The sequence below is a fragment of the Cylas formicarius genome, unplaced genomic scaffold (assembly GCF_029955315.1).
Source record: "Cylas formicarius isolate icCylForm1 unplaced genomic scaffold, icCylForm1.1 PGA_scaffold_8__14_contigs__length_24414737, whole genome shotgun sequence".
Classification (NCBI taxonomy): domain Eukaryota; kingdom Metazoa; phylum Arthropoda; class Insecta; order Coleoptera; family Brentidae; genus Cylas; species Cylas formicarius.
In genome coordinates this window covers 15006717-15034252 of record NW_026844361.1, presented here as the reverse complement: position 1 = coordinate 15034252, position 27536 = coordinate 15006717, and the positions used below count along the sequence as shown (strand labels likewise).

The following is a 27536-nucleotide window of genomic DNA, read 5'->3' as shown; positions in this document are numbered from 1 at the left end:
ATCTATCACGCTGGGAGTGAATAGCAAAATCATGGTCTTCATCATTATTTAATATTTAATACGCATTTTGGGCAACTGCTTGATAATATCGAACAAATGCAATGCGAAAATTGTAATCTTACCGCACATGAGGTCACAAACTTTTTCGAAAGAAAAGAAAAGTTTATTTCAACGGTTTATATATAAATTAAGAACCTGCAATTTAAACATAAAACATTAATTATTCTTATCTGTGACACTAAAATAGGAATATGAAAATTTTGACAGTGCACATTTTAATTCACTGCAAACTAGATTTAGAATTTGTAGGGATCAGTAAATTTTGCAGAAATCGTTGGCTTAATTGTGCTCTCGATTGCCATAGAAGTGACGTTGCTTTAAGAAATGTAATAATATCCAGTATAAGGCACCCATGCAATATTAGGCTATTTTCACCATAACATTTTTCTACTCCCTTCTGGAAAATTATACACCCATCTAGCGTGCGGGAAGCATCACTTTACCACGTGGGTTTCGGATGTTTTCGGAAATTTTGTCGCACGGCCTCAATTTTGACGTTTGTCAATTCTGACATTCATGTTGCAATTTTTAAGTCACCACAAATGATCATATGATAGATTTTGAATTTCATTTTCTCAAGCGGTAGTTCCAGATTTCCCTTGCATTCTTTCATTTGCACAGAAGTAGGATCATTTCGTTATACAAAAGATCAGTTTTAAAGCTTCTCTTGGATGAGTCAACCAAAAACCTGTAGCCCTCAGAATTGGAGTCTGTACCAAGTTTCTTTATTAAATTAGGAATACAGGTGCAATAAACAAGTGAAACACAAAATAGTCTTTTTTTAATGCATTAAGATCAACATCACTAACGGTATCTTTATCAATATCAGGTTCAGAAAAACTAATGATATCTTCTTCTAAATTGGCTGGATTCAGCTATACAATATTTTTCAAATTTTCGGTATTAGTATTTATTTGTTATTATGATTTGTTGACTCTCTCCATATCATAGGTCTTCCAAAAGGTTATGATCGCCTGCTTCCATTGCTAAAATGTCTTTCTTCACATATTTTGCAAACGATATGTTGCGCCCAAAATTTTTTTTTGATCACCAATTTTCCCTTTAAAATAACGGTGTATAGTTTTTTAAACAGGTATGCAATATTACACACACCACAAAAAACCACACACATAGTAAAACGTATCTGGCACTTTGAAAAAAAATGTAAATGTGCGCTAACTTCACGAAACGAGTGCCTACAAAAAAGAGCAATTACACGAGAAATGGGCTTTCTTCAAGACATTACAGAAACTATATTTTACTTTCGGGGTTTTTCCGCTAATATTCTGTTAATTTATCGAAAATGTATGCCAGTGCAGTAAATGTATAGAAGGTTATCTCAAAAATTAATTAAAAAATGCATTGTTTTTCTATTAGTTTAGTCCCTAACCCCAAAAATATGAAAAACACCAAATCACCAAAGTCTTTGTTGACATGTGTTATTAATTGTATTAAAGTCAGAAAGATCTGCTACAGTGCACACATACTCGAAAAGCCAAAAGTTTACAAGATGGGGCCGAAACTCTTCAGTCCCGTAAAAGAATGTGGAACATTTTTTTTATTTCTTTAGTACATTTGTTTTTATATAGAATTAACGCATACCAAATATCAAAACTCAGAACCCAATATTATTTAAGTTGCAATAAATAATTCAAGTTGTAACACCCGGCTATTTCTTTTAAACGACACCAAAAGCGCCGGAATGAGCATGACGTCATACCGCTGCTTTTCAATGAATACGGCGACATGTTGTAATAAGGTTATAGGCGGATGATTATGTTATTTATGTCTATGTTTGGCTCGTGTAAAGTATGTTTGTATTTAGTGTGCTTTATATAATAATCAGGGAAACAACACAAAATCGATATTACAAATCGTGCTATCGTGTCTGAGTACAACCCGTATAAAACGCCAGATAAACTTTTTATTCGTCTACCAGAAAGTAAAAGCCCTCATTTTTTTAAACATTATGCCCAGATGTCACTTTAGCCTTTACCGTGAAAAAAATTTTAACTCATCGAACTTGCACCCATAATAACTAGAAAACTTTGAACTGAATACAAATAGTGGCTAAATTTTCTATCTTTTCATATCTTTCAGCTTTAAAACCGCGATCCTCAGTAAAAGAAAATCTTTCGGTGCTTTGCATATCCATTAAAAGTAAACTATCAGATTCACCTTTTACAAAATCGGCTTTTATCATTTTCAACACTTTCTTTTTGATACTAAGCGACAGAATCAAGACTAAAATTAAAATTAAAACCATCAAGACGAACTCATTATCGTTCTCTAATGGCTAGCGAATTGACGTCACAACCGGTGACAGCCAATGACAGCACGTTTTAAAGGGGTTTTACATAAGTTCCAATTGCAATATGAAACCCTTCGGCTTACTACATAACACATAGTCATTGCTATCGCCTGCCTTCGTGCTATATCGCGGTATTTTTAATTACGTACGCATTCGCCAGAAGTCAAGAAACAGTCCCTAAGAAAGAAAAAAAAAAGCATTGTCTCATATCTCCGAAACGTTCATTCGAAACTTTTATTAGGTTCCAGTGATCATAAAGTAAGCATATAGATCGCGAAGCACGTTTGATTCCGGTGTATTCGATAAATTGCAGATCTTGGAAAACACGAAAATTGTTCGTATTTCAGTAGAGTTTCGAGGTTACTTGCTAATAATTTGGTGAACGCATCTAATTTTTTTTTTCTATTTTTGTATTACTTCGATGGAAATGTTATCAAAATGTTACAATCAAACTATAGATGACATTAACCCATATTATCCCAAGCATAAAGAAAATAAAAAATACTTTTTTGGTCTGAAATCATTTATTTTGTTGCATTTAAGAATACATTATATGTCAAAAAAAAAAACTCGGAAAAACATTAAATAATGTTTTGGGGCACATAAGATGTAACATATAATTTATACATAAAGTTCAAATTCGACAGGAAACCACTAAAAGTAGATTGTTTTCCAAATAGAACCTGATTTGATACAAAAAAACGCATAATATTTTATGGTGACACCCGGTTTCATTTTTGGTGATATTTTACAAAGCATGAAGTATGTAAATTGCGTGGCTGTGGCAGATTCTACATATCATTCGCGCTTTATTAGCATGAGGTGACGTTGATTATCATATCATTTCTTTAAGTAATTGTTTATCAGTTTTTAAAAGTCGCAAAGCAATGTAAGATGTAAAATCTAATTGGGAAATCTTTTGTTTGTTGCCAATATTATACAATTTCCATGCATTCACTACTAAACTATCCAGTGAGTTACAAAATAAATGGCACCACCGTAATTAGCAATTCCGATGTCATGTAAATCTACCCCACCGATATATCTATTGTATTGGGCAATTACATAAAGTTGGGGTATATTTACAACATTTGATAAAGACACAATGTTGTCGAAACAATTGTCATGTCATAATATATAATTTCGTGAAAATCTAAACTTTTAGTTCTTATTTATTTTGTTAAATCTCAGCATTAATACCCTTAAATTGGTTTAAAACTATCGTTAAGGTGAAAGCGAAGAACTACGGTATAACATTAATATCGTCATCAAATAAAATTAAAACACAGATGAGCGGCAAAAAACCCTCATTTACACAGCTAACGCTATTGCCTATTGCTTAAGTTAAATTGAAAATAAAACTCTGTGAGGGAAATTGTTTGCAGAATTGCATTCCAATCTAAAGTGAATTCGAAGTTTTCGTAGCTGGTGTGGTAAAGAAAATTACGAAGAAACATTAAACTTGATGTTCTTCGATACAAATAAATTATGCCTTAATTGTGTCTTGTATTTCTGTGACTATTTTATGTCTTCCAAAGATCCGGTGGAGGAGCAATTCTTCCGGCAATTTTTGTTTATTTCATAAATTACCGGATATCCCCATTATCCGTACAAGATTTACAGACTTAAAGAGCGTTGATGCATGCTGAATAATAGTAAAAATTAAGTAATTACAGAAGAAAGTAATAATAACAAACTTTCCCAATTTTGTATCCCGATAATCAAAAATTCCTAGCTCTTACCTACTAAGATTACAAGCTGCAAGGGTAACTCTTAAAATGACTAAATGTATCATTAAATAAAGATATGTCATCTAAAGGAAAGTTAGCACCATATATTGTTCTGTGATATTTTACTCCAAAAGTGTATTGGTATCTAAGACTCGGATAAGAAACAAGGGAACTTAACCTGCCCAACAGTCCGGGGTATTCCATCCTTCCTTGAATCAGTTTAAGAACAAATTCTATCTCCACTACCACGTTTGCTGAGAGATGGTAATGAAAGCAGTTCCTCCAAAATCATAACCGGTGATCTGACGACGCAACTTATATGATCTCATGCTGAACTGATTGAAATGCATCATTGTTGGCCTAAAAATAAGGGGGCCAAACAACAAAATAATATTCAATTAATGATCGCACTAGAGTGCAAAATAGAAGTCTGGTAGAATGAATGAAAAAAGGAGAGGTTTCTTGTGTTTACTTTCGGCAGAACCTAGCCACTGGAGCAAATGACTTGTTTTTAATGCGATTATCAGCCCTCAGTTTTAATATTGTAATTCGCCTTTGATTTCTTGTAGAAAAAGTAATGTTCATAGAATACAAGTGCTACAAAATAAATTCTGGGTTGTATTCGTGTAATACTTGGGTCTTTAGGGTGGTTGTCGGTGTCTCAGAGTTTTGAGTTCTCTAATGTTTTGCTGATATATAAATGCAAAGATTTTGGCAGTTTCTGATAATAAACAAATGGATAATAACTCCCAGGTCTCTCTACCTTAAACTCCAGCTTGTTCTTCTGGAACCAAATACGCTAACGTTCAAAATCCTGCTGCAAAAGCTCCCGGTCAATGGTGTTCTCATTCTGCTTAGAGACGAAAGCCGGTCAGATTTTATTATCAGTTTATAAAATTTCCACTTTTTTACTCTCTTTGGTTAGTTTATCACAGATTTATGGCACCTAAAATCTCAACGTTGTTTTCGTGCCAATTCCATTTGTCAGTTTATCTTAGCATTGCCGCTCGTTTCCGCTTGCCCGCCCCATTTGCCCCATGATCAAAGAAAACGGGTCAAATATAATTGGGCCATGGTAGGTGGAACATAAACAAATTTATCCGTTTTAATGGATTGCTTTTTCCGTTGGATCGGCAACGCTCCCCCCTAGCGTTGATCGATAAAATGGTTTTTGATTCGCCGCTTGCGTCAAACGTATTGTTTGTAATGTTCCATCGGAGGACGGGTTCCTTTTCGTAATTTTTTTGTTACTTTTGAAGTACAGAGAATCGTAATTCGAAGACACTACAAGAAAATTAATCCTATAATGACAGGTGTACAGATGTTGAACTGAGGTGGCTTTTAATTGATGAAAATCCATTTCACAAAATAAATAAAAACTAAAAGTGTCTTTATCAAATGTAATATTCACAAACTACCTGCTACTATATATACCGAGAAATGACAATAAAACCTTAATTAATGTTGTAATGTGGTTGTGAGGATGGAGAGGTATTTAAATCTGATTGATCTTTGAGCAATACATTTGAATGTCTCATTTTGTTTATCTCCATGGCTTCCAATAAATTTAATTTACTGCTTTTTGTGGCTGTATGTAAAATATCAAAATTTTCGTCAAAAATGTGTTTTTCTGTGTTTAAGTGTGTAGCATAATTAGAATCTAGACTATTGTTTTTAAACGCTCTTATATGTTCGTGAACGCGTTTCTTGAAGGATCTACCTGTTTGTCCAATATAAATTTTAGGACAAGATCCGCATTTCAACCTATAGACACCTGTTTTTTGAGATTTTGGACATTTCGTTTTATCGTTTTTTAAACATTTTCCTATTGTGTCGTTAGTTCTGAAAACTATTTTTAAACCACATTTTGACAAATGTTTTGAAACTTTTTCACTGAGTTCTCCTATGTATGTAATGGTTGAAATTATTCGTGTTCTGTATTAGGTTTCGGATTACTGTTGTCTGGATTTGTTTTTTATTTTATCGATAATGGACGGATTGTAGCCGTTGTTCAGTGCAATTTGTTTAATGATATTAAGTTCTTTGTTGTAATTTTCTGTTGAGGTTGGCTTATTAACAAGTCTGTGTATAAAAGTGTGAAATGCAGCCATTTTGTCTATATAAGGGTGATTTGAGCTGTTATGTATGACTGTGTTCGTGTGTGAAGGCTTATGGTAAATGGTACACACCCTCAAAAACACATTTTTTGTTTTGTGTCTAAGAAACTTTTTATGAATGATAAATGAAATGTCTGTTCGAACTTTATAATCAAATGTGTCAAATTCTATGGGATTGAGTCTATGAGACAATTTATATAAATTAACGAACACAAAAGAGCGTTTAAAAAAAATAGTCTAGATTCTAATTATGTTACATAGTTAAACACAGAAAAACACATTTTTGACGACATACAGCCACAAAAAGTAGAAAATTGAATTTATTAGAAGCCATGGAGATAAACAAAATGAGGCATTCAAATGTATTGCTTAATGACAAGTTAGTTTTAAATACCTCTTCATTATTAAACTTAAATCCTCACAACAACATTAATTAAGGTTTTATTGTCATTTTTCGGTATATATAGTAGCAGGTAGTTTGTAAATATTACATTTGATAAAGACACTGTGTAGTCGAAACAATTGTCATATATATAATTTCATGAAAATCTGAACTTTTAGTTCTTATTTATTTAGGAGTACAGATGGTTGTTTTAGGTGATTTTAATATTAATTTTAATATTTCCAGCTAATTCGCCAGTTCGGATTGGAGCCTTCTATTCGGGAATTCAGCAGAGTGGCCAATGGCAGCGCTAACTGCTTAGATAATATTATTACCAACATAGACAAATATCGGTTTTACGCTCCTTGTTTGTGGAATCATAGTGCCCAGACTATTCATATTGACTCTAGTAATCATGATTTGAAATTCTCGAATAATAAAATAGAGTGTCGAAAGCACTCTATAAAAAAATTGAAAAAATTAATAGGTATCTTCAATTATCAATTACATTCATTTATAATACAATTGGCACCAACATTAATGACTTGGCATTTGCCTTGGTGAACAATATCGGGGAACAGGCCTTGTTGTGTTTTAGTTTGATTAGATATTCAAGACATTCAAACCTAGATCTCCAGTTGACTGGTTCAACAACGGTCTCAGAGTCATGCGAGACAAATTATCATTCATTAACATTCGTAATATAGCGGAAATTACAAAGAATCCAGACAACTTTTCAATACATCAAAAACACAAAAGGGAGTATCAAAATGAAATTAAAAATAGCAGAAAACTGGCTTATAAGAACTATTTACTTATTTATTAATTAATTATTTAATTAATTAACACCGAGAGGTGTAGAACATGTAAGTATAATTTTACGAAAGATTTATCCTCTGACTCAACATATTCTTTACTACAGGAATAACAAAATGTCAAGTTTCCAAAATGTAATGCACGGAGTGCCACAGGGTTCCATTATGGGACCTTCATTGTTTTTAGTTTATATTAATGATCTCTTTGGCCATATGAAGCTGCGGTTAATTTTACAGATGACTACATTTAAAATATCAAACAAAACACAGTTGGCGAAAGAACATGCCAATATGTGGTTTACAGCAAATCACCTAAAATTAATTGAGGATAAAACTCCCTCGTTAGTGTATTCAACAAATGAAAATATTCGGAAAAATCGGAAAGAAGGTATGTGAAGTTGTTGGGTGTGGACTATATTGCATATTTAGTGAAGCGCCTCTCAAGTGTCAACTTTTTATCTAATCTCGAACTACTATCCGATGTATTAGAAATTCGATGTATTAGAAATTCATAACTCAAAAAATATGTTATCAAATTTTCTGCGAACTAGGAAGTTTAAATACACTAAAAGCATGAAAGATTCTCTTGGCCTAAGTTTATACAACCTTATTACACATAAAGTCACAAACTTGATATTTAAAAATTTTAAAACTAAAATAATTTTGGAACATTGTTTTTACTCTGTAGAGGAATACAGAAGATAAAAGATATTACCTGTTACCCGGTTCTTGATGGTGGCCACTGTTATCATCCGTTCGCTCGTTGAACTCCGACTGGAATCCTGCATCCGACTGGAATCCTGCATCCGACTGGAATCCTGCAAATCCTGCATCCGACTGGAATCCTGCAGACGTTTCGCCAAAATCTCACTTGGCATCTTCAATGCTCGCGCTCCGAAAACACTTCGGATATATATATATATATATATATATATATATATATATATATATATATATATATATATATATATATATATATATATATATATATATATATATATATTATACAAGGCAACGAGAGCGAGAACAATAAAACTTACCCTAATTTTAAAATCGATGTAGATACAAAAACATTTAGATACAACACACGACGGCACGATTTAAAATTGTAGAAATAAAACTGTAGATATAAAATTGTAAAACCGAAGTATAAACGGTGTAAATATTGACAGTAAAAATTTGCATGCGCGTGTCTGCGAATTTATCGTGCAGACTGAGATATCAATTGGCATGCGAAGCAGAACTACGAAAGTACGTTTTTTTCCCCGGCGATGTTATTTATTTACTTCATTTTTTATCTTAGATTTAATTTTATACCAGCTACCCCTATTTATTAATTTAGTTTTTAGATTATATTATATATTTAAATCAGAATTGTATAGTAAATTTTACTAAGGCTTTTTGTGTCGGTTTTAAAGTTTATGGATTTTTGTTTTTTTTTGAATTTCTATTGATTCGTAGAGTTCTAATACTAAAAAAAGAGACGTAGACCTACAATGTATTGTAATTCAGTCAAATAAAAATCTACCTATCTATCTGTTCAATGGATGAAATGGGTGAAAGTGCAATACATACATCTCCATCATATTCAAGTACTGCATTTATTGCATATTTTGATAACCGATAAACCGTTTTTACAACCTTGTATGGGTTTGAGTGCGGAATGAGTTTAAGACCCGCCGATTGCAAAGCAGAAGTGTACCACAAACCAGGGCCGTCTTTAATATGTTAGCCGACAAGAACTGTGCCGTGCGGACTGTTGTATTTTAAGAGCAGGGAATTTTTCTTTGGTTGAACAGTTATATTAATCCATAATAAATCTTCATAAAACAGTCCCCAAATCGAGGTAGCTCGATTTGAAGATGAATCTGACCATTACATAGGTTGAGCTTCTATATTAAAAACACATTGGGATGCTCAAACTGGTTTCCAATTACCAACTTACTGTTATTCAATTGTTTTTTAAGACTCAGTGTGCCATTTATATTGAGGTGCTGTAAATTTTATTACAATTTATTTCTTACCAAACACTAACGTTGTTCAATTTTTGTTGTTCACGTGCGATGTCCGGCGACGAAGAAGTTGAGATTGTGGTCGATGACGTAATAATGTCAACATGTCAAAATATGACAGATACAATTTTTAATTTATATTTTTGATTGCGGAAAAATGCCCGTGGAAGTTTCTTTGAAAAAAAAAACAGTCATCCGTTTAGTAATTTATAACGGGACACCCCGTACCTGTAACTGTTTCGATAGTAGGAAAACGTCCCATTATTATTATTATTATTATTGGCTACTACTAATCGTCCCTATTGAGTGAAAGCAACGAATTCGACTCTCATCTAATTTTCGCCCGAATTTTCACAGGAGACTCGACGTGAACCGGGAGCTGATCGATAGATGACAGTCAGCTGTGCAGCAGGCGGTAACGACGTCGCCAAGGGAGGCAACAACAACCCTGACCCACATGGCAACACTGCAACATGGTAAGCAATCTTTTAATATAACTCCTAAAAATATAATCATATTTAGACGGCATAGGAACGAAACTTAATCAAAGGGAAAATAAAATGACTTTGCAAGCGCGTTTCGTGTAAAGTTTTTCTTATACAGGGCGTTAGTTTTGTACTTGTACAAACATACATGGGTCCCCGACTCGGACGTCCGACTGAAACCTCATTCAATGAATCAGACCGATTGGCGTAATTATCAGACCAAAAGGAATGCATTTGTGAGGGTTTTAAGAAATGAGAAGTCGAAATATTAAGAAAGAAGCATTAATCGGTGTAAGGGCAACAGCAAGAAAATGTGGCGAACGTTAAAAGGATTAATAAGTAGCAAACGCAGAAATGCAGGCAACTTTGAGGATCTTAAATTTGAAGATGATTTGGGTAATATTGAACAAAATGTTAACAACTTTTACACGCTTTCAAACGCTGAATATAAATGAACTAAAAATTATTGTAATGAAATTGAAAACTAAATCAACAGCTGATAACCTATGTGATGTAAACTTTTTGAAAAATACTTTTTGTGCAATTTAATAAATACTTTACTTAAGACAGGAAAAATTCCCGAAGAGATCAAGACAAGCTTTATTGTACCTGAACCCCCAGGGCAGTTTATTGGTACCTTTGCTTTTTATTCTATTTAGACAAAATTTTAAAAAATTGTTTGGTCAAACTTTTCGCGGATGACGCTTTGCTGGGAAAAATTACATATAAGTGGTAAACAATAAGAGCTCGGAATTAAGGTTACTTAGTGACTGGTTGTGCGTAAATAAACTCAATTTAAATTTAAATAAAACAGCATATATGGTATATGGGAGTAAACAAAATTGTAATGTATTTTTGGATAATAAGTTTAAGAAGTATATGGGAGTAGCTCTAGATTCTTAATTAAATTTCTCACAACATGTGGATTATATTTGTAAAAAAAATGGAAAAAGGAGAGGTTTCCTGCGTAGACTATTGCCAGAACCTAGCCACTGGAACAGATGACTTGTTTTTAATGGCTATTATCAGCCCTCAGTTTTTATATTGTAATTCGCTTTTGATTTCTTGTAGAAAAAGTGAAACGTGAGAGATCCGGGGCTATAACCTCTATTTCTGTCATTTTTTCCATTATATACAGGGTGTGTCTTGTGTCGTGGGTAAATTATTAGCCGTTAATGAAGACCCATAAAACGAGGGATGGTCCAAAAATTATCGCAAATTGTGTGGAGAGAGAGTTTCAAGTTTCATCTATCGTACGGGGTGCGCGAGATACTTGGAAAATATCATTGGAAATCACCATTACTTGTACAAAAGTTTAACGTAACTTTGAAGTTCGGCGAGACGTGACAGACACTTTATACAGGGTGCATGCACAATAAAATTACATCAATTTTGCGAATGTGATCCGCAGGAGAAAAACAATGCGTCTCTCTAAATACAATATAAATTACAAAATAGAATAAAATACAGCAACGGCTTTTCGAAAGCAATTTTGTTAACCATATTGCTATTAGGATAAAAAGATGTGATTTTGTGGAATGAATACATCGAATTAAATTTCTGATTCGTCTATGCTTTTTTATACCTAAAACCTAATCGTGTTTATATTAAACATTTCCAAACTTTCACTTATACTTGGAGCACTTGCTTGCATCTGTGGTCTGAAATACAGGGCGCCCCAAAAACTATTTCATTTGCCCTTTTGATTATATTTTTGTTCAATAACATGTCAGTTAAACAAAATTGGAGATCAGGAGTATATTAATGACGACAAACTGAAATATTTACTTATTTTTTTGTTAAAAGTGCCACGCGCTTTAGTAGTTAATTATACAGGGCGTCCAGTATAACATGGGGATTTTGAAAGCTGTAAGAGATACAGCGTCGCTTAAATGGAAGAAAAGTAGTGTATGTATATGCCCAAAAAAAAACTAACTTTGTTTTATTTATTTAGATACATGGTGAAAAAGAAAAATGTCCATTTTTGAAAAACCACCATATTTTATATGTTACAGGAGCTCAAATCTTCAGAATAATAGTAAAAGGATGCGGAGATACTAAAAGTGGCGTTAAAAAAAATAGGCCTAATATGTTGCGAGCTGCCGAAGTCAACTTGGTCAAGATAAATTGGTAGTTGCGGACCCACATTCGTACGAACTTTTAATCCTAAAATTAGTCTAAGATTCACATTTTAAAGTTCGTATAAGTACTTCATTATCACCCTGGCGGCAGGTTGGACGTTAAACTAAGGGAAGTCCGAAAAAAAGCGATACCCCGTATAAACCGGAAGCGTAACAATTAGACCGTAGCAAACATTTAATTCTGCATTCGTCGCGGCAAATCCTCTTATTGCGATTCTGCCCGTCTCTAATTACCCGAGTAATTTGCATGAAACAAACACAAGCGGGAAGTTGGGGCATTAAGGCGAACTTAATCATTTATCTTGTTCTTATGAAATGTGCCTATATCGCAAATTTCCATCGACCGAGAATAAGCGACAACTCAATATTAGGGTTCGCTCCGGCAAGCCTGCGAGAGACGAACTTGATATTTTTCAAGTCGTTTGTGCGTTTCTCTTATTACATCAACTCCCGCTATAAACCAATGTCATTTTGCCAAGCAAACTCGGAATCCGAACGTAAAATTGAATTCGAATAGAGGTCAGAGAAAGTTATACGTCGACCAGAAATATAGTGCTTTTACAACTGGCCCCGTGATTAACTTTTGCCCACTATTTATTACTCCACAACCGCAGCCCCTTATAGCTCCTACCTAGCGGATCCTTACCCGTAGCGATTCCAGGACCGTCCTAGGAATTTATCTACCTATACTAACAAGAGGGATATAAGTATATTTTCAATTTTTTGCGCCGAGCAATTCTTGAAACAAGTACATACAAAAGTTAGTAGAAGTTAATAATTTATTACCTTCTGTTTATTATTAATTTACATAATATTAAATATAATAAATAGGAAAGTGTCAGTCACTATCGCTACTATCGTCACCTAGTTCAATGATCAACTTCGCCACTAATCGTTCTCAATAAATATTTTCTTCTTTTATTACTCGTTTTTGACATTTAGACCAGCCTGTACTGATATTTTAGCTACCTCTTCACGAATTACATTTATGGTACTATCACCAAATTTTGGAGCAGTGTTATTTGTTCTTATCCGCGCTTTCAACTCAGACCAAATCATCTCAATCGGATTAAATATAGAATGATACGGGGGTAATCTCATGATTTTTGTAGTGCTATCGAATCGATTCTGTAGTCTTTATTAAAATGTTTTATTTTTAATATTTCCAGATGATGTTTTTTCGTGCAGCTCTCTTCAAAATATAAATCATTTTCGTACAGAAATTCTTTAATTTCTTCTTTATTCCAAGAAGTATTTGGAATTGTTCTAATTTGTCTTGAATAATACGAATTTTGCAATTGGCCTATTTTGCTCTCCAAATTTATCAATTGCATTTAAATAACCCACGCTCCATTTCGATTTTTTTTGAGATTCCATTAGCACTTGACTTTATTGATTGTTTGAAACTGAAAATCCATTTTCTTCAAAAAAATACGCAACGACTCTTTCCTCATGACTATTTTACAGTTGACTTTGGTAATGGTAATGTCTCTTGTTACTTTCGAAAATCGATGAAATCGAATTTTTCGAAAGTATCTGCGTTCGTATAAAAAATTTATATCTCGGTAATGGTAAGTCCTACGGGATCGCCGTTGGTACAATGACCATCGTCGAAAAAAAGAGTCTACATTTTTCAAAAACTGTTTACGAAACCAAAAAAATTCTGGAACCAGAAGAAGCAGAACATACGGTTCTATAAACTTTTATTCTTGATAATTTTTCAAAAATATACAGGATGAGCTGCAAATTAAAAAAAAACTGAAAAACGGGCCCCCCTATTATTGAAAATTAATAATTAATAACTGATAGACTACGATTCAGATCTCACTTTCTTTTATATTGCGATATAGCCCGCATAGACGGCAAAAACTTTTGTGTTTAAGGTTTTCCCCTATTATACAGGGCGTCCCCCATATTCCGTGCTAAATGAGAAATGTGTTAATTGTCCTAAATTTGCAGATATCAACTTCAAATTTAGAAGAGAAGTAAAAGTGCCATGTCCACATTTAAACGGTAGAAATTGGGCGCAATCAAAGTTTACGAAGTATTTTTTACAAATGTTTGAATTTTTTTTTTTTGATAATTTTAGCTTCCAGAAAAATATATTTTCTTCCATAATCGTTCATCCGATTGGCAAAATTCTTTAACCAGGAGACGCAGAAGATCCGGTGCAATACCATTTATTTCGGACATTTTTTCGTTTTTTTCAAATTATAGGCAAAAATCTAAGAGACCTAGATAATTGTTGTTTTACAGAGTAAATTATGAGACGCAAATGAAAAATCGTAAAAAATATGGCTAATTGGTTCAAACGGTGTCATAGGCCGCATCAAGAGCTACAACACATACTCATACGCTGCTCGGGATATTTGAAAAAATCCATATTGAAATCGTTATTTCGAGGGCTGTGAAGACGCGATGACGTCATTGATTATTACGGTTTCACAAAAAACATATTTTCTCGAAAACCATTTACTATTTTCAAAAAATTCTTGAATCAGGACGCGTGGAAAATCCAGGGTTATAACCTGTACTTCGAACAATCATATACAGGGTATACCGTTTATGGACAAAAAATCTAAAATATCCTAAAAATTTCCGTTTTTGTGAGTAAATTATTGGCGATAAATGAAAAACCGTTAAAGATAAGATAATTTTATTTGAACAGTATCTTAAACCGTGTCGTGAGAGTTTCAGGTTTCATCAATTATACAGGGCGCGAGGTATTTGAAAAAGTATCATTCGACAACGCTATTTGTGCAAATTTTAATATGTACCGATGTTTACTGTAACTTTGAAGTTCGTCGAGATGTGAAGGCATTTTATACAGGGTGCATGCACAATTAAATTACATCCATTTTGCGAAAGTTCCATAGTAGTCCGCAGGAGCACGATAAAAAAACAATGCGTCCCTTTACCACACGAAACCGCGAAGTTATTTCCTTCTATAATTAAAATTTGCATCGCGCTACGAACTTGCCCCGCCCAGTGACGATTTTTCGAAAGCAATCTTGTTCTTATTGCTACTCCTACTTCCCCGTCTCAATTTCTAATGTAGTTGGTCCTCTAAATTGTCGTTAGGTTCGACTATCATCTCCACTTCGTCTTCAAACTCTGCGTTGTTTTTCATGTCTTCTTTCTAACATCGGCTTCATTCCACGGTCTCCACATTCTAAGGTGTAAAAAAACAGGAACCTTCAAAAAATATTTAATTCTAAGATTCTAATAAATATTTATCTGCATTCTTATGATGTCCCTTTATCTACCGCGAATATAATCTATGGTCTCAAAAAATGCTGTTGTTGGTTACAAATCGAAGAACTAAGTAGACGACACACAAATACAAGAAGAAGAATGCTGTTAATCGACAGGCACACAAGACAAAAATGATTATTTTTATGTAAGAAAAATAGAGAACAATCCAGTGAAAACAGCCTCGCAGGGTCAAAGCCCGAGAAAGGTTAATTTAATTCCCGGATTAAAAAATGTTCTTCTCGATCCACCTTTGCATATTAAATTAGGACTCCTAGATACAAAATTAAAGAAGGGAATTTTTGTAGGTGCTCAAATAAAGCGATCAATGGAATACCATGATTGATTCTGAAAACGTTGCATGAGTTTCGTTTACTGATGTTCTTAAAAGGCTTTCTAGGAAACAACAAATATCCGAATCACAAAAACATTGTAGAAAACACGTTATAGAAATTTGGCGGAATAAGATGCAATGTGAGTACAAGACTACACATTCTACACTCGCATCTGGACCATTAATCAAAATAAATGTTAACAGAACGTATATAATAAAACAAAACATATGTTAATGAACAAACTCATCAGCACTGATGCATTGGAGGCCATTTTTACTACCTAGAATAGAGTCATAGTTGCGTTTATATTAGCCACAATCCAGATAAAGTCACTATGCAGGTTTTTAGACTAAAACGATTTTCCAAATAACGCCAGCAAACACCTTATGAATTTCTAATCTGCCTGTAATTATCAAAAAAATCTTTAGCTTTACTTTGGAATTTTTACCATTTAAGTTTTTTGGGTAAGTAGTTGAAAAACTTTGAGTCCAGAAGCGTAAATGATCTTTGCTTGAGGGTTTTTTTGCACTCTGGGATCACTCCTCCTCCTAAGTGCCGTCTCTGCTGAGGTTGGCGACCATTGTGGCATACATTTCTCTGTTCTGGGCTTGATGTATGAGGGCATTTCCATCTGTGTGGGTCCAGTCCCGGATATTTCTCAGCCATGATTTCTTCTTTCGGCCTATGTTCCGTCTACCCTCTATCTTCCCTTCCAATATCAGCTGAAGCTGTTCGTGCTCTTGGTGGCGCATGATGTGTCCGAGGTAAGCGGTTTTACGTATTTTAAGGAGCGTGTACAAGTGTGCTCGTGTGTTCATTTTACGTAGCACCGTCTCGTTAGTTGTGTGGCTTGTCCAACTGACCCGAAGCATACGTCGATAAAGCCACATCTCGAATGCGTTGAGTTTCTTGATGTCGTCTTGCTTAAGTGTCCATGTCTCACAGCCATAAAGCAATAGAGCCCATACGTAGCATTTAAGTGCTCTTAGTCTGAGAGTTATTGATAGTCTCGGATGACATAGCACTTTACGCATATTTAGAAATCCAGTTCTGGCGATTTCTATTCTTCTTCTTATTTCTTTTGAGTGGTCCAGTTGGTTGTTGACTTCTCTGCCCAGGTAGATGTAGTGTTGCACCGTTTGAAGTCTGAGACCATTTATCATAATGTTGGTTATGTGCCCCTGTGAGGATCTGTCAAATACCATGGTCTTGGTCTTAGCGGTATTGATTTCCGGGCCCATTCTTGAGCTTTCTTCATTTAGGATGCTCATCAAAGTTTGCAGTTGTTCTTCCGAATCTGCTATTACCACGGTGTCGTCGGCGTACCTTATGTTGTTGATAATGTTCCCATTTATTTTAGCTCCTTCGGGGCAGATCTGTAATGATGCTTTCACTATAGACTCCGCGTACACGTTGAATAGGAGTGGGGACAGTATGCATCCTTGTCTTACCCCTCTTTCTATATTTACGTATTCGGTGTTTCCAGTCTCCGTTCGTACGCAGCCCTTATGGTCCCAGTACATGTTGCGGATGATGATTATATCTCTACCATCCAGTCCTATTTCCATCAGGATTCGTATTAATTTCTCATGCTTTATACGGTCGAAGGCCTTTTTGTAATCGACGTAGCACACATAGAGTTTCCTTTGGACTTCCATGTACCTCTCTGCTATTAGAGTTAATCCCAGAGTAGCTTCCCTTGTGCCTGTGCGTTTCCTAAACCCGTACTGCGATCGGCTCAGATATTCTTCACATTTGTTATAGATTCTGTTGAATATTATTCGCATGAAGATTTTTTCTGCATGGCTCATAAGGCAGATTGTTCTGTGATCTTCGCACTTTCGGGCTTTGCTTTTTTTGGGTAATGCTATGTAGGTCGATGTTAGCCAGTCTTGAGGCAATATTCCATTTTCATATATTTCATTGAAAAGCCGGGTTAATGTTGTGATGGCGTTGTCACTTATATACTTAAAATGTTCTGCCGTCGTCTGGTCGTCGCCTGGTGCCTTATTGCTTTTTGTGTCCCTGATAGCCTGTAGGACTTCCTCTTTTAGTATGGGTAGTTTGTCCCCCTTCTGGATTTGGGGAGGTTCTTCTCTTCTCTGTTCATTTCCAAACAATTCCCTCAGGTAGTTTTGCCATATCAGTTTTTGCTTTTCGGGGTCGAGTTCTAGTTCGTTGTTGTTATCGCTTATTAGAGATATGTGTTTGGGTTTCCGCAGACCCGCCATTTCTTTGATCTTTCTGTGCAGTTCTCTATCTCTGTGCTGTGTTTGTAACTCTTCTACTTCGTCGCACCTCCTCTGTAGTCAGTTTTCTTTGGCATCGATGATTTTTCTACCTATCTCTCTGTCAATCTGTTTGTATTTCCATTGGTCCCTGTTTCGTGCTTGACGTCTCTTGTCCATTAGATCCAGAATATCCTTTGTCATCCAAGGTTTTTTTGGCTCCCTGCCCTCCCCGCCTATCTCCTGCATCCCTGCTTCCACGACCGTGTCCCTGAAAGTCCGCCACACATTTTCCACACTGTCTTGGGTTGCTTCGCTTCTGGCATTAGCTATTTGGTTCTTCTCCAATAATGTATCCACGTGTCTCTTATATATACCCTTTTTATTTTCCTCAGCGGATCTCCAGGCTATTCTATTTGATGGTTTTGTTTTCTTGATCTTTTTAAGTTTTATTCTCATAGTGGTGACTACCGGGTTGTGGTCGGAACTTATGTCGCATCCTGGGTAGGTTTTAGTGTTCAGGATGCTGTTACGAAATCTTCTATTGATGGTGATATAGTCTATTTGGTTCCTGACAATTTTCTCTTCCTGGTCCTGTGGGGATTTCCAGGTATACAGGCGTCGTTTGGGCAGCTTGAACCAAGTGTTCGTCACTATTAAGTTGTTTTCTTGACAGAACTGAACGAAGCGCGCGCCTCTGTCGTTTTTGGTACCAAGGCCGTATGGGCCCACTATGTCTTCTGCTGTTTCATCCCCGACCTTCGCATTCCAGTCGCCGAGGTACATGCTGACATCGTTGCTCTTTATATGCTTTTTTACAGATTCAATGTCGTTGTAGAAGTTTTCCAGGTCTTCCTCAGAGCTGTCTAAGGTGGGTGCATATACTTGCACCAAATTGACGTCGAACGGTTGGCCATTCAATTTGATTAACATTACTCTATCACTGATTGGCAGAAAGCTTTTTACGTAGTTGGTCATAGTTCTGTTAATTAAGACGCCCACGCCATTCTGTGCATTTTTTCCTCCTGAATAGTAAAAGCCATTGCCGCACTCTGTGCTGACGTGTCCCACGTCCTTCCATCTGACCTCGCTCATGCCCAGTATGTCCCAACTCATCCTGCTCATTTCCGCTTCGGCATTCGCCAACCTGCCTGCTCTGTGTAAGGTTTTGACATTCCAGGTTGCTATTCTAATTTTTCTCCCTGTGATTCTTAGCACCCCCTGACCACTTAAGGTCGTGCAGGGACTGGGGGCCATGGTTTGTATTTTGCCTGCCATAATGGTTTGCTTGGGAAGTTAATGCGATGGTTTCCCTCTTGCCTTTCGCATCCAATGTCGTTGACTCTTTGTTTATGGTTCATCCGCCTTTGTGGTATCGCTACCCCTGGGCAATAGGGTGCCCTTTATCCAGCCGCCCCTAACATGGAGATCCGACTATATCTAGCTATCCTCACTTAGTTTGACCCGCAGGTGGATGCGGTTACCAGGGTGTGGCACGTGGAGCCATAAGTGAGAATTGGGTGCCCTGGAGGACCAGTTATCGCCGACCACCTATCAGTACATCGTTAGGTGCCACCGTCCTTGACAAAAGGTACTACCCCTCAGCGCAACCCCTACACCCGCACTACACAATCATTTTTATGTCGTATATTCTGTTGATGTGTGATATTTTCAAGCTAAATTGTTTTTTCTGTTAATCGATAACAGCACACTATTGAAGTAAAGTAATTATATAAAATATGAGTAGAGTATAACCCATTTTTATGAAATATTAATTTTAAATAATTAATTTATTAATTAATTTACTTCTTCCTAATAATAGTTCCTTACTCCTCCCCAAACCACAAGACCGAAATTTATTGCGATTCAAAGAAGTAGTAAATTAGCTTTTCTATTCCCCTCTGTATGATACCTAATTACACACCCATCTAGCGTGCTGAAAGCGTTACTTAACAACGTCAGTTTCTTTTCCCATGGATCCGAGCCACTTCGAACATTTCCGGGATTTTAGCGCACGGCTTTGGGAGCAATCGGATGTTTTCGGAGATATTTCCCACGCTTTGAATTTTGAAGTTTGTCCAGTGTGACGGCCATGTTAGTGAATGTATTTGTGTTGTTTTGCGAAAATGTATTCAAAAACTAAAGGTCGTAGAAAAATTACAGTATGCAACATGTTCGGTAAACTTTTTAAGTCACGCGATTATTAAACAGTCGCTCCGCTGCGTGAGGCAAATGCCGTTTATTGTACTTGTTGCATACTATATTATACTAGCTGCTATTAAACCTATTCGTTTATCGTTTCTGCTATTGTTGTCTCTTTTTAACTGTGAACGTTAGACAGAGAGAGTTGTGTTATTGGATATGTCTTATAAACAACGGAATAAACGCAATCTTAAAACGTTATGTTGTTTATTTAACTTTTACCATTGATAATTAATTTATTTATTTTTATTTATTTAATTATTTAGTTATCAAAGGGCCAATCTCCCAATATAAAATAGGATTCACATAAACAAAATAGTAAACAACAAAATAAAATAAAATAAAACAAAATTAAAACAGAATGAAATAGATAGTGGAAGACCTTACCCTAATATGACAAATATTGGTTTTCCAAAATATTAAATATAGGTATAGTTAGTCGACACGACAGTAAGGACACTTATAAGAGTAGCGAGGCACCAACATAATGGTATACAATATTATTGCGAGGAAAAGCGGAATAGTTTTACCGACAGCCTTTAAGTTCTTTCCTAAATATTCTTGCACTCTGAAAGCAGTCAAGTTGGTCCGAAAAGCGATTCGCTAGTGCAGCTGACCTAGTAAGAAAAGAACTCTTCTAGGGCCTGTATGTGGACGTTATACGAAGGTGACCACACACAGGAACAATAATCCAGGTGTGGTCTCACGAGGGAGCAGAGCAGTAATCTGAGAGACGGAACACTCTGGAGGTCCACTGTACAACGCTTAATAAAGCCCAAAATCTGAAGTGATTGAGACACAATAAATGAAACATGGTGTGTGTAAGTCAACTTAATATCGAGTAACACTCCAAGATCCCTTATTACGGAGGCCTGCAATAAAGTGCCCCTTTTATGTCATACATAAAATGTATGGGGTTTTTGCTACGGTCGAAGTTCATTTGTTGGCATTTATTAATATTTAGTTCCATTCCATTCAAATCGCTCCATAGCGATATGTGATCTAAATCGGACTGGAGTTTTATACAGTCATCAGAGTTTCAAGTCGTCAGCAAATAATAGCAAACATGCGTGATGAAAACATCAGGCAATATCAGTCACATAGATATTGAAGAGCAGGGTCCCAGGCGCCATCCTTGAGGAACACCAGAAGGCACTCTAATTTCGGTGGATTTGAAGCTCTGGACGAGCACAATCTGCACTCTTTCAGTAAGGCACGATGTTAACCATTTCAAAAGTTTTTCCTGGATTCCTATGTTTCGCAATTTTTTATTAAGATTTTAAAAGTCTGTATAAATGGCATGAATGTCAGACCCCTTCTCCAATGATTCCAGCAGAAAATCTGTGAATGTGACCAAGTTTAGCTCTGTGGAGCGATGGGGGAGAAATCCAAATTGTTGGTCGATGAAGCAACCTTTAAGGCCAGCAGGTAACTAGTCGCAGACTAAACTTTCGAACACTTTAGGAATACAACTCAGGATACTGATGTAGTTTTAGTGGTTTATTTAAAGAAAAAGACCGCCATTTGCAGAAAAATCATCCAAGAAAAGAGCTTTTAAGAGGATTAAATTTTTCAGAACGCATAAGCAAGAAAAAGCAGGTCCTAACCTTCAAATTTGTTTTGTTTGTACTGATTGATCTTGGCAAGATATTAATACAAAAACTGTAAAAACCACTAAAGTTCAAGCGAACGGTATGTAAAATTTCTGTAGCAACCTTAAATTATAAATGTCACTTTACTTACCGACTAGTCCACCAGATTTGAATTGTAGCTGAGCACGTAGTATTTAAATTGTCTGATTTATTCAATGACATTTTTATTTGTATTAGTTTTTGGGTACATTTTTGCAAAACAACACGAATACATTCACTGACATGCCCGTCAGAATTGACAAACGTCAAAAATCTAACTGTGCGGTAAAATCCCGGAAATGTCAAGAGTGACTCGGAACCGTGGGAAACGAAACTGATGTGGTAATGTGACACTTCCCGCACGCTAGATCGGTGTGTGTAAAATATTACGGTGTCATCTGCAAAACGTGTTCCTTCACTAGCAATATTTATATAGATTGCGAACAGTATTGGACCCAATATCGTTCCTTGTGGAACACCGCATGTGGCAATTCGTTTTGCTTTTAACGCCATCAATATTCGCAAATTTGTTTTTATTTTTCAAATAGCCTTTTAGAAGGTTCAACGCACTATCTTGCATGTCATACTCTGTCGAAGATTTTCGCAAGATCAACGAAATGTACAAGGAATCATTCTTGGTATCTATTGCATTATAAATGTGCGAAGTGAGTCATCCTCTGTGAATTTTTTTTTCAAAAAATTTCCCAACATTCGAAATAAGTGAAATTTGTCCATAGTTGTCTATTTCTATTTATTGATCTGCTTTAAGTAAGGGCCTAATCTCACCCAACTTTAGTAGACAACGATTGGTGTGATCTCTGTAGCTCTGGTTCAGCCCTTATTTCGTCAAATGTAGGTGTTTTTATTAGTTTTAAGCCTCTAATAATTTCTGTGCACGTCAGTTCTTTAAAGAAGTGCACACTACGCTTAGCCCGTCTCATATTTTCATTGTATGAGACATTTTCTGTTTGGTTGGCCAAACTCTCTCCAATTTCCGTAAAATAATTATTAAAATGATCAGATTTAAATTTAGGAGGCCGAAATTATTCATAATCAAATGTCAGATCGAAGTGAACTTTTAAAAGTTTAAAAATTGTATTAGTTAAAAGTACGCAGACACCCTGCCGAGCGAACGAATGCCATCGAAGGTTAATCTTACGTTCCGAAAGTATTCCAACAATTCGCGGGAGTGTTCGTTGAGGTCATTCCGGTCCGTGTGGGAAATCTACGCCGGATTTTTCAATGATAATTTCGAACGGGTCGATAATCACCGCATTGCATACCGTTTTAGAAATATCCATTGTTTTGTCTTGTACGTGAGACGGTACTTCTCTTATCTTGAACGAATGACATCAGTTAGGACGTGCTCACTCCCACGTAGTTATTTCTTACGATTAGTTAATGAACTCGATCCAATATGGAGTGGCCACAGCATGATAGGAAAATGAGGCAAATTTACGATAGAAAATGGCTGCTTGTGATGGGAATTTGAGAACGGGATGTTCTCGTTGTCTGATTACTTTATTTGCCGATATGTTTTTAGCTAATCATTTACACATGATCATTTGGTGATCAAACAATTAATTTTTTTTATATACAGGGTGTACAGTATAAGATAATGTGCACTATGTCTCATTTTGTTCGCGACCGGTGTAATAATGATAATAATAATAACAATCTTTATTTTGCAAATCAACAAATACAATGTTTGTATAGGAAATTGTCAAAAAATAAAAATAAAATGACGCATCATCTAAGAGAAACGGTAATCAAAAAACCAATAAGGAAAAAGACTAACTAAAGTACTCTTTCTACTGAATACAGGCATTTAATCACAAGATGTGCTAAATGCTCATAAAGAGGTTAAAAAATCGCACAACACTTTCACTTGGGATTCTATTATATTTTGTATTTTGCAAAAGGAACTAAAGTCGTTTTTAGATCTTGTATTCACTGCGTGCAAATTACTGTTCGACACAAAACCTGATTTATTTTGAAACACATAAACACATTTCATAGACTATACCATGTTAACTTTTTTGAAATAGGTCTTACAAAAAGTAGATTTAGAAATACCGCCCCTTTTTCAACAATCGCCCATCCCCACAAAATTATACCATACTTAATTCTACTCTGAACATGAGCGAAATAAACACTTAATATTTGTGATTCTGTTAAAATAAATGTTTTCGAAAACCTTTTGCCTTTTCTTTGTGAAACAAAAGATGACGCTAACAAAATTTTCATAACTTGCTTAGTTTTGGAGCACCCCTCGTATCTCGTAGAATTCAGTGGCGTAGTCAGTTTTTTTTTCTAAATGGCTTCGTCTTTTTGAGAAAAAATAAATTTTGTTTTTTTTTGTGAACGGAACACCGTTTATTTTACAGAGCATTTTGATTCCGCTTGGCATGAGATTCCCTATAATGTATAACAGTATAAGATTATTTGTATAAATGAATGGCCTTGGCAGGCCTTGGAAAAACCATATATTAAATATCTCAAATTTATATTTTATAATAATTGTTAATATTTAAAATTTTGTCAACAATATGGGGCACCTGCCCATAAATCTAGGCAAGTAAGGCCCTTTTTAGAAGACAAATTTGGGGATAATTGAATAGGTACCAATATGTCTAACTGTTGGCCTGCGAGGTCTCCTGATTTAAGCGTTTTGGATTTTTTGTTGTGGTCATATTTAAAAAGTATAATATATCAATCGCCACAATAATATCGAAGAGCTCCGAACAGCCACCGAAGCAGCTTTTGAAAGTTTGCGAATAGAGCCTTTTGTTATTTGGAAAGCTTCGGAGGGGACTGAAACTGTATGTAGGTTATGCGTTAAAGAAAATGGTAGACATTTTGTACAGTTTTTTTATGTTCCTTCTCTTTTTAAATAATTATGTTAATTTCTAGGTTATCGTTTTGGTTTATCTTTTTAAATAATATTTAAGTCATAAAGCTATGTGAATTGTTACAAATAAAATGTTAACATTAAACTAAGTTGACTTCATGCAAATTATAAAAATTATTGTGCAAGTATTGTCAGGAATAAATGAGGTATCTATTTTAGATATTTTAAACATATAAATTTTATGCCAACGATAATTCCAGTTATTTTTTATCCATTGTTCTTAAGTTCAAATGGTAGTAAATTATAATTGTCTATACTGATGTTGCACTGCTCTCCTTATATTCATTCGCCTAATAAGACTATTTATAATCGGTACGATTTACGATGGCATAGTTAGTCATAAAGTGTTTTACGTGCCTCCATGCGTATTCTAAAAATGTCAGAATCCACCCATTTACCAGTGTTCTAATCTTTGTCTATTCCACTCGTCAGACATAGAGAATTATTAAAGAAGAAATTATCAATTGGCTGCGCAGGAAGCGGATTAATTATCCAGAAAATGGTCTAAAATGCTACAGACGAAATAATTGCTGAAATAGGTCATTAACTTTTTAGATTACCTCCTTACCATTGTATACTTAATGCCATTAAATTGGTGTGGGCTCAGTGCAAAATATTTTTTAATAAAAATATTGTAAGTGTAACAAGGCAGTAGTGTGTTTGGAAGGCAGCTCTTCCGACACTTACCAAAGACAATTGGATCGGTTATATAACATATACAGAAAATATAATAAAAGAATACTGGGGATTTTTTTTTCTCTAATTTTTTTAGTATTATTTCAATTTTCATTGCTTGGATAGATTGAAGAAACACCCTGATCTATCATTAGATAGAAAATACATGAATCGATCTCAGCATATGAGCGCACTAGTTAAATTAATAAATGCCACTTACTCCCAGGTAATAAAATGATCGTTATTGACGGCTGTCTTGCATTGCATTTGCATTTCTATCTGGCATTTTATTGCCATCACAAATCGTACCGACCAAACATAAATTTGGTGGACAGCTTCATTTCTCTTTTTTATTAAAAACTTCGACAGATTTGTTCGTTGTTTCAATATCGAGAGCACACAAAAAACCTAAAAATTAAAGGACGCAAAGAATATGCGAATTTATCTGCACCGACGACTTTAAGGTTACTGACCCTTGGAATGACGTTTTTACGGACTAAGTAAGCACGAACGATCCGATCCTGCCCAGCAATGCGCAAAATCGATACACCACTGTATAACCGTGCAACTAGAGATGCCCTGATTCATTTTTATTGGCTGTCTTTTGTGCCGTCTCGGGTCTGCCGGTGCATTCAGCGCCAAATCCATTTATAGGTCATCGTGTTACCGCTGCCTGCTGCACAGTTGCCGGTTTAATCGCCCAGCCTAGCGACAACTTATCCTTTAATTAAGGGTCTGTTTACGACCTGAATCGTTTGTCTGTGTGGCTTTATGTGAGCATTAATGTGACCCGAGAAGGTTCCGAAGAAATTTGCCACGGATAGGGAACTTGAGCATTCTTTTTATCTGATTTAATACATTTACTTATGTATAGAAAAGGAACTAACCAAATATCAAAACCTAATACCTAAATTGCAATAAATAATTCAAGTTGTAACTCCTGGCTATTCCTTTGAAATGACAGTAAACGCTCGGGAATGATCGTGACGTCATACCGCTGCTTTTCGATCGAAACGGCGACATGTAAAAGGGTTATTGTCGGGCTATTATATTATTTGTGTTTAATTTAGCTCCTATAAAGATGTATTTGTATTTAATCTACGCCAATTTGTATTTGTGCTTAGTTAAATGATAATAATGGAAGCAACACAAAAACAATATTACAAAGCATGCTATCATGTTTGGATACAACCCGTAACATACCTAAACTTCTTATTCGTCGACCAAAAAATAAAAGCCGCGGTTTTTTGTTAACATTGAGTTCAGCCTTTACTTTAGCCTTACCTATGGAAACATTTTTAAATTGCAGTCTCCATAGGAATCTCTTCATGATCTATATAAAATAAAGAACACTTTAAGTTATCAATGCCAATAAACTTTAGTAGGTTTCCACTAGTTTAAAAAAACCCTTTTTGTTAGTTTTATTGTTGAATAATTTACATTTTATTTGCTATCTGAATTTTAAAAACTAGAAAATATTAAGATGATTACAAAATTATATTGGTTTAAAACGAAACGAAAAACGAAACGAAAATGTTTTATGAACATACCACCGCGAACCTCAGCAAAAGAAAAACTCTCGGTGTTTTGCATATATGATATCACTATCCACATATCCACTAAAGGTAAATTATGAGATTGACCTTTTCAAAAATCGGCTTCAGTCATTTCCAAAACTTTCTTTTTGATACTAAACACAATATAACAAAAGCAAGCGCTTCCGTCCAGCTGGCGCGCAAATTAACCAGCGAATTGACGTCACGACTGGTCACAGCCAATGACAGCGCGTTTCAAAGAGGATTTAAATTTTACAATTTTTAATTACTTATTCAACTGATATTTTTTTTTGCTGCAGTTAGTTAATAAAACCTTGTTAATTCTGCTTCTGGATTCATTGCTATGGATTCTCGAATATTTCTTAGATAGAGCAATTTATTGCTACTAATCGTGACATAGTAACAAGTAATATGAACACAACTGGTTCTGAGGAAAAAATTCAAGATTTCCTTCAGGTGGATGCTATAAACGTAAAACAGATCCTACGACATTTATGCAACGCAATCTACAATTGCTAGTAAAGCTTCTTGTCTATCAGAATTCGTGAAAAAATCTGTCACGCCTCATGTCTGTAAAATTCCAAGATTCACAAACCAGGATTACACCTTCCGTCTATTGTTAGCAGAATTGGATCTGAAATCTACCCTCTAGCAAAATATTAAAACTCTTTACAGGGAAACTGGTATTTTTGC

The 27536-nt window shown here is 35.3% G+C and overlaps 1 protein-coding gene across 1 annotated transcript in view; it reads left to right on the top strand.

Moving 5' to 3' along the window:
• Positions 1-27536, top strand: part of LOC132706852 (calcium/calmodulin-dependent protein kinase kinase 1) — a 120699-nt gene that overhangs the window by 29967 nt on the left and 63196 nt on the right. The window contains exon 2 of the mRNA XM_060678447.1: positions 9785-9903. Coding sequence (XP_060534430.1) covers positions 9885-9903 — 19 coding nt within the window. The 5' untranslated portion in view covers positions 9785-9884. The remainder of the gene's footprint in view (positions 1-9784; positions 9904-27536) is intronic.